Source organism: Ostrinia nubilalis, chromosome 1 (assembly GCF_963855985.1).
Source record: "Ostrinia nubilalis chromosome 1, ilOstNubi1.1, whole genome shotgun sequence".
NCBI classification, from domain to species: Eukaryota; Metazoa; Arthropoda; class Insecta; order Lepidoptera; family Crambidae; genus Ostrinia; species Ostrinia nubilalis.
The window spans coordinates 19,451,311-19,460,067 of NC_087088.1; the positions used below are offsets into that span (position 1 = coordinate 19,451,311).

General features: G+C 40.9%; 1 protein-coding gene across 2 annotated transcripts; it reads right to left on the reverse strand.

Annotated features, from left to right (window-relative positions):
• Window positions 1–1,320: 1,320 nt before the first annotated feature.
• On the reverse strand, window positions 1,321–7,791 carry LOC135074657 (protein PFF0380w-like). 2 transcript variants are annotated; one of them, XM_063969034.1, is made up of 2 exons: window positions 5,345–7,791; window positions 1,321–1,594 (listed from the first exon to the last, which is right to left on the reverse strand). In XM_063969034.1, exons 1-2 carry the CDS (start codon window positions 6,837–6,839, stop codon window positions 1,587–1,589), a joined length of 1,503 nt encoding a protein of 500 aa, XP_063825104.1. In that variant the 5' UTR covers window positions 6,840–7,791; the 3' UTR covers window positions 1,321–1,586. The 2 variants fall into 2 exon arrangements, with proteins under 2 accessions (XP_063825104.1, XP_063825095.1); XM_063969025.1 differs by having other exon boundaries at window positions 5,300–7,791.
• Between the last annotated feature and the right edge of the window lie 966 nt (window positions 7,792–8,757).

Below are 8,757 nucleotides of genomic sequence, written 5' to 3' on the forward strand. Positions count from 1 at the left end.
CGCTCAGGTCTATATGACTATGCGCGCTTCCTATTTATTTACTGCTAAATGCTTTAAATAAATTGTAGTTAAGCCGGCTTATTTTTTCTTCATCATCTATTATGCTACTACGCAACTTTACAAGTTTTATAAGTGAATGTGTACTTCATGTAAATCATGCTGAGTACCTACTTATTTATATTATTTTTTTCTGCGTTACTCCCTGTAAATCGGGTCGAGTTTTGTACTTTTACTCCACGTATATCGTGTTGAGGAATTATATAGCTCCGCGTATATCGCGTATGAGCGCTTATATGTATCCTATACGGATTTACATTTTAACACGTTTAATATGCTATTGGCTATTTTATCCTATACGGATAAATGTTTTATTGAAACGTAACCGTTTTTCCAGATGAAACACAAGTTGAAAATGATTCTCAACCAGAATGTTCTGCTATCATTGATGAATGTCCGGAACTACATGAAGATATTCTAAATATACTAGGCCCTGATACGACCACAGAGAAGCCTTTTGGTGATAATTTACACAAAGATGTTGCTTCGAGATGGCAAAATATTTTATTAAATGGCTTATCAAAGGAAAATAGATCTGATTTGTTAAAAACATATCTACCTCCGGAAAATTGTCCGAACATGAGGGCTCCTAAATTAAATTTAGAAATTAAGGCAGCCAAAAGGATGCTTATAGCCAAACTAAACAAAATCAGTTAGCCAGTTGTTTGTCAGCCCTGGGCAAAGCTTTAAATTTGACTTTGTTTAAAAGTAAGGAAGATACCACTTCACAGGAAATAATTAAGTCACTAAGTGATGCTGGCCGTCTACTGTGTGACTATCACTTCAAGGAATCTCAATCTAGACGATACGCTGTTATCAATTCATTGAACAAGGATACAAGAGACACTATTAAAAATACCAAAATAGACGATTTTTTATTCGGCTCCGATCTTGCCGATCATTTGAAATCTTCCAAGGCGATTTCAAAGTCTGGAATGGAACTCAGGCCGACAACCACAGATAATCGACCAAAGCCCAAGCCAGGTACTTCTGGTCAAGCATCTGCAGTGCGTCGTGGAACTTTAAACGCGAGGGGGGCGCCGCAAGCACCAGCCGCCGAGCCGCGAGCGAACCCCGTACCACAGAGGCGACCGGCAGCTCCGTTACGCGACCGACGCAACTACAGCACGAGGCCCACGCAGCGTCATCGGGGGAGGAGGACCTGACTTCGCATCCAGAGGTACCTATTCCTGTTGCTGGCCGTTTACAATATTTTTACCAACTGAAAAGGGTCCTACTGGGAACTTAAATGAAAGAGTGGACTGTATTTCGATAAGGCTGGTTTAATAGCCGTTTACAATTAGGTTTAAGTATTAAACTACGACGTGGTGATACAAAATGGCGATCGCGAGTTGGAGGTCCGATCGAGTAGTACGTGCTATGTACGGCTGGGGGCCCAATCGAGTGTGTGGCGCGCTCGGCGGACGGCGCGCTGCTCGTGGTGGTGGGATTCCTCCCGCACGTCTCCTCCCGTGCGTCAAGACCGGTCCGCGACATGCTCCCCGGGTTGAAGGCTGCTGAAGAAGGCTTCAAAGTTCTGGAAGAGGGCAGATGTTATTAAAGGCCCTTCGGATGGTTCCTCTTTTTGTCCTCAACTCGGCGACTCTGACGATTCCATCACTCCCAGGGTAGGTTGCGATTACCCTTCCTAACGACCATAGCAGGGGAGGAAGAGTACGGTCCTTAATGAGAACCAGGGAGCCGAGTTTTATCTCGCTCCTAGAGTCTTGCCACTTGAGCTTTTGTTGCAGCTGACTAACGTACTCCAGCGAGAAGCGTTGCCAAAAATGCTGTTTGATGTGCTCGATTCTTTTGTAGCGGTCAAGGCGAGTTATGTGATCGTCTATGATTTGCGGATGCGGTATGGATATGAGTGATCGTCCAATTAAGAAATGAGCAGGAGTAAGGGGGGAAAGGTCAAAAGGATCAGATGAAAGCTGGGTCAAGGGACGTGAATTGAGAATAGCCTCAACTTGCGTGAGGCACGTAGACATTTCCTCGTAAGTAAGGTGAGTGACGTCTAACAGCCGCTTAAGGTGGTGCTTCGTGGAACGAACAGCTGACTCTGCCAAGCCGTTAAAGTGGGGACTGTACGCTGGAACAAACTTGAAGTCAATACCCTCCTGAGCTATTACGCCCTCAACATCGGACTGAATTAAGAATTTTGAAAGATCATTGTAAGTACCAACGAAATTAGTTCCATTGTCAGACGTGATGCTTTGAGGCTTGCCACGACGTGACACAAAACGATTTAAAGCGGCTAAGTAAGCTTCACTCGACAGAGCCGTAACGAGCTCGATGTGTATGGCTTTAACTGAATTGCAAACAAATATGGCTAAAAATGACTTAATGAGTTTGCAACCTCTCCCTTTCCGATCGGCTATCAGAACTGGCCCAGCGTAGTCAACACTACAGTGTAAGAATGGGTACTCTAGTTCGGTGCGAGACGATGGCAATTGACCCATAATAGGCTGAATAGTTTTGGCTCTATACCTACAGCACCGAACGCATTTATGAACACATTTTTTTGACAAGTTGCGGCCACCCAACGGCCAATAATTCTGTCTAATATTTGCAAGTAAGAGTTGGGGGCCTGCGTGTATATATTTTTTATGAAAATAATCAAAAAGAATTGTAGTAAAATGATGCTTACTACAAAGCAAAATAGGATGCTTAACATCATAAGTATAGGGGGAATTATTCAGGCGACCGCCGACACGAATAATATCGTTAGAGTCTAAGAATGGGGATAGAGAAAGCAAGCGATGTTTGTGAGGTAATGATTGCTGTGATTTAAGAATGGCATACTCATTTGGAAATATTTCAATTTGTACTTTACGAATTATTAAATTTAATGCATTTTGAAGTTCTTGTGTTGAAAGATGACCGACTAATTTGTTATCTTTATGTTTACAATTGTGTATAAATCGTAATAAGTATGCCATTGAGCGTTGTAATGACATGAAATTTGATTTTTTATGAATAAAGCAGCTAACTACGTCCTCAGCATTACTATCTACTAAAGCGACTAAATAAGCATTAGGTTGATCATTGCGCGCTACTGCTGAAGAAACCAACTCTGGTAGATCTTGCTTCTCATTGGGCCTTTTAGGCCAATGGGTTGGATCCCGTAATAAGAAGGTGGGGCCTGACCACCACAAAGTAGAACCGCTGATAAGATCGGCCTTCAGCCCCCGGGAAACAAGATCCGCCGGATTGTCGGCCGACGGTACGTATCTCCACGTGTGACCCTCCGTGCTCTCCTGTATCTCGTGAACACGGTTCCGAACGAAACTTTTAAGTTCACCAGCCGCAGTTTTTAACCATCCGAGCACTATGGTGGAATCACACCAAAAGGTACATTTGTGAATAGGTATGGTTAAGGAAGCTAGTACCTTTGTACACAGTCTAGTGGCCAGTAAAGCAGCGGACAGCTCCAAACGAGGAATGCTAAGGGGCTTGATGGGTGCTACTCTGCTTTTTGAAGTGAGCAAATAAACTTTGATTGACCCTGAATTATCGATTGAACGTATGTAAATACATACTCCGTACGCTCGTTCTGAAGCGTCTGAAAAGACGTGAACTTCGTGCGTCACGGAGTTGTTTGTGAGTATCCAACGAGGTATTTTTAATTGATTAAGAAAGGGCAGTGCATTTGCAAAGGCTAACCATGATTTTTTTATTTCATGACAAACTTCCTCGTCCCATGTGCATTGTTTTATCCATAAACTTTGCATGATAATTTTAGCTTCAACGACACATGGACCTACAAGGCCTAAAGGGTCAAATATCTGACTAATAACTGAAAGTATGTGCCGTTTAGTTACTTTACTATTTAAATTAATATCAATAGAGAAAGACAAAAAATCTGTACTACAAATCCAATTTAATCCAAGTGTTTTAGAATTTGAATTTAAATCAATATCTGATAAATTTAATACTTCAGTTAATTCAGGGGAGGAAGGTGAAATTTGGTCAAGTATTTTTTGACTATTTGATTTGAATTTTCTAAGATGAAATTTGGCACTTTCTAACGTGGCTATGACGCCTTTGCAAATTCTTACCGTGTCCTCTATAGAAGATGAGCCTCCTAAATAGTCGTCGACGTAGAAGTCTCGCTTAATAGCCTGTTTCACGTCCTCGTCCTGAGCACTCGATGCTAAACTAACCAAACACTTGGTGGCTAAATAAGGGGCACATGCAGTGCCAAAGCTAACTGTGTTAAGAGTGTAGGTTTTTAAGGGCTCCTTAACATCGGTGCGAAAAATTATTTGTTGAAGGGGACGTTGGGAAGGATCGAGTTCAATAGCCCTGTACATTTTCTCGATGTCGCCGGTTACGACATATTTGTGCTGCCGAAAGCGAATAAGAATTGAAAAAAGATCTTCTTGTACAGTGGGACCAACCATTAAGATGCTATTAAGCGACAAACCGGAAGTAGTGGCGGCTGAAGCGTCGAAGACCGTTCGGAGCTTCGTGGTAGTGCTCGCCTCGCGAAGTACACCGTGATGCGGTAAAAAATATTGTTGACTCTGTTGAAGACAGCTAGCTGAAGGCTCCCTATTTTCAGTCATGTGATTCAAGCACTCATATTCGAGCATAAAATCTAAGTACATGCCTTTAAATACGGGATCTCTACTGAACCTACGTTCTAAGGATAGAAAACGGCACTTTGCCTGTTGAAACGAATCGCCCAAGACTGAAGGGTCTTCCTTCAGCGGCATGGTCACAACGAAGCGACCGTCATCCTTGCGCTTGGTGTTTAAGAGGAAGCTTTTCTCACAGGCACGCTCTTCAGGGGATAAGGAGTGCTTGGCTGCTACAGTGTCTAATTCCCAGAAACGAGTTAAGTCTGGATTGGTTTGCTCGTTTAAAAAATTGCAAACGGGCGAAGGAGAAGAGTGTTTAAGACGGGCCACACGCCCAGACACTAACCAACCCAGTTTCGTTTCATATAACTTGGGTTGATCTTTACCCAATTCAATATGATTATTGCCCAGAACGGACCAAAAGACTTCTGCCCCTACTAATATGTCTATGACAGATGGTATATTAAAGGTGGGGTCAGCAAGTTGAATTCCTTTGGGAATAGGAATGCTTTCTAAGTCTATGAAGGAAGACGGTAAACATTTGGTAATGTCAGGTAATATAAGACAATCTACAGTAAATTTAAAGTCGTCATGATTTGACATTATAGTAAGGCTGCAAGACTGTGTACACTGAGAAATATTTTTATTAATACCTGTCACCATGGAGTACGCATCGCGGCGCGACAGACCCAGCTTACCGCACAACGACTGCGTCACAATGTTCGCGGTACTTCCGTTGTCGAGCAGGAGGCGCGCGGAGTGCGCGGCGCCGCTGCCGTCCAACACCCGCACGATCGCTGTGGATAGTAATACATGCGCAGGAGTAGTCAACTGTGTAAGACCATTCGAATCATTAGCAAAATGATTTACATTGACTGGAATGGCGGTTATAGGAGTAGGTTCTGGCTCATGTAGATGCAAAAGTGTGTTGTGTCTCTTTTTACAGTACCGACAAGGGACTAGAGTGCATTTAATTTCATAATGACCAGGACGCAGACAATTAAGACACACTTTTGTCTCTTTGGCCTTTTTAATTCTCTCCTCAACTGAAAGGGACCTGAATGTTTCACAGTTAAATAAATAATGACTTTCATTGCAAAGAGAACATTTAAAAGACTTCTGATTATAATTATTTTGATTTGATTTTATGTTTTGATTATTATTTGATTTATTATTATTAGGATAAGTGCTATTTTTATTATTGTTTGTATTTTGTGTTAGAAAATAAGTATTTTGTTTGTATGAATTATTATTATGCATGTTACCTTTTTCTTGTATGGTCTCCAATAAGTCTGCTCTATTACTGAGAAATTGAATAAATATCTTTAAAGACGGAGAATCAGATAATGTGTTTCTATGCTCTTCCCAAACTCTGTAGGTAACATTATCTAACTTTTCAGAGATCATATGAATGACCAAAGTGTCCCAGTACTGAGTGGGTTGATCCAAAGAAGCTAAGGCACGCAAGTTTTTATTAGTTACGTCTATAAGATGGCGAATAGATGTGAAAGATTCTTTTTGCATGCGTTCAATATTAAATAATGCTTGAACGTGGTTGTTCACTAACAATCGTTTATTATCGTATCTATTGCATAGCAACTTCCAAGCAGCTTCATAATTATCTGCTTTAAAATCTAAATTATCAATAATGAGCAAAGCGCTGCCTTTAAGAGAAGCGTGAAGATAATGTAATTTATTTATGTTATCCATATCTTGTCTAGAGTGTATTAAAGAAATAAAGGTGTCTCTAAACTTAAGCCAGTGCTGATAATTACCATGGAAAATGGGCAAGTCAATTTTAGGCAGTTGAACGCAATTATGTAAGTGAGAATTACTCGCCTGAACATCATCGTTGCTCGAAACGGAACCGTTATCGCGCTGCTGGCAGCGACGCGCGCTGAGCAAGCCCCGCGCGGCCGCAGCCAGCTTGTGGTACTGGTCTTCAAACTGCTCGCGTTCCTTCATTTCAGCGTCGGAATCCTCCGTAAGCATCTCGATGTCAGACTGCAAATCATCAAAAATAGGGTATATGGCATCAAATTTGTTTAAGCGCCCTTCCAGGTCTAAATATTGTTCCTGACTAGGTTCAGTGCAAGTCTTAAGAAGGGAAATGAAGTTATTAAAAATGGTTAATTTTGATTTCAAACAGCTACGTTTCTTTGTTAATTTTTCGTGTTCCTTTGATTGAGCCATATTAATAAATAAAAAACAAAAATATTGCCCAAATTATCAATAAATAACGAAACTACTGCAAAAAATATAGATAAGAATTATGAATGGAAAGGTTACTTTATGCAAATTAACGGGACAAAAGAATGCGGCAAGCAGTGCGATAAGGATTCGGGCGAACAAAAGAACAGCTGTGCGAGCCGGCCGGTGGCTATAAATAGATTTGTGCACGTAATTTATTTATTTACAAGATGCACTTTGACGTTCGCACGGTTTTGACGTAAGCTTTAAGCACTGATAAAACAAGTATGAAATAAGAAGAAGATGTTAAATTGCAATGAAATGAAAATATGCACTCACTAAATTGGGCTATTAGCAATTCTGTAGCGAAAAGAAAGGGAAAAAGAAGGAAATAAATTGGAACGAACTCACAAAATACCCAAACCGGCTTCCGATCCAAGTTCGTTTCCTCGCTACGCCTCGAACAATCGACGGGTCCAAAGTCCAACTCGTTGGTCGATCGGCTAAAAAGCTTCTTTCTTGAGCTTCAGTGGCTGCGATGCGTAGATTCTTCACCAGGGATAAGACCTGTCAGGTTCCCGAAGAAATCTTGCTGCTGAAGACCGCCCTGAAGAGCTCTTGAAATCTTGCGTACGTCGACAGTCCGATACTATTTCCTAATCGCGCGACTTTTTGCGAAGAAGGACCAATGAAAAGGGTCCTACTGGGAACTTAAATGAAAGAGTGGACTGTATTTCGATAAGGCTGGTTTAATAGCCGTTTACAATTAGGTTTAAGTATTAAACTACGACGTGGTGATACAAAATGGCGATCGCGAGTTGGAGGTCCGATCGAGTAGTACGTGCTATGTACGGCTGGGGGCCCAATCGAGTGTGTGGCGCGCTCGGCGGACGGCGCGCTGCTCGTGGTGGTGGGATTCCTCCCGCACGTCTCCTCCCGTGCGTCAAGACCGGTCCGCGACACCAACAATGGACTGACATCACAAACGATCCTACCATTTTATCATGGGTTAAGGGTTATAAAATTCCATTTATAGATAATCCGGTGCAATATGAGATACCCAAGAATAAGTGTTGTTCCGAAATGGAAGCTGAAATAATTGATGAATGTGTTTCGAATTTATTACAATCCCAATTTATTTCACCTTGCAATTCATGTGAAGGTCAATATATTTCACCAATTTTCACAGTTCCAAAACCGAATGGTAAACATAGGTTTATATTAAATTTAAAGGGTTTAAATAAACACATAGACGTTCAGCACTTCAAAATGGAAGATTACCGTACGGTTTTGAAACTCATTGAACACAATGATTACATGGCCACAATAGATATTCAAGACGCATACTTTTTAGTTAATATAGATATTGAGGATCGCAAAAGATTAAGATTCCAATGGCGTTCAAATATTTATGAATTTAACGTCCTTCCCTTTGGTCTATGTACTGCACCTTTCGTTTTCACGAAACTATTGAAACCAATATTATGTAATCTACGTTCAGCTGGCTATGTATCTGTAAATTATCTAGATGACTTTTGCTGTATCGGTTCATCATTTGAACAATGTTTTAATAACGTAAACGCCACCATATCACTTTTAGAATCCCTAGGATTCTTAATAAACTCGGACAAAAGTCAAACTATACCTAGTAGGTCATGCAAATTTTTGGGATTTATTTTCGATACTTGTGATATGACATTATCTCTAACCGGCGATAAGAAATTGCGTACAAAACAAAAAGCAAATATGTTCATCAAAACAAATAAATGCACAATTAGACAATTTGCTGAATTTATTGGACTTTTAACTTCAGCCTGCCCAGCAGTTCGCTATGGGTGGGTTTATACAAAATTATTTGAAAGGGAAAAATATTTAGCACTGGGTGACTCTGATAACTATAATAAAAGAATGCATATTAAGA

Bases quoted from the DNA above. Each gene is read 5' to 3' on its own strand.
- LOC135074657 (XM_063969025.1), bottom strand. From the start codon at position 6,839: ATGGCTCAATCAAAGGAACACGAAAAATTAACAAAGAAACGTAGCTGT.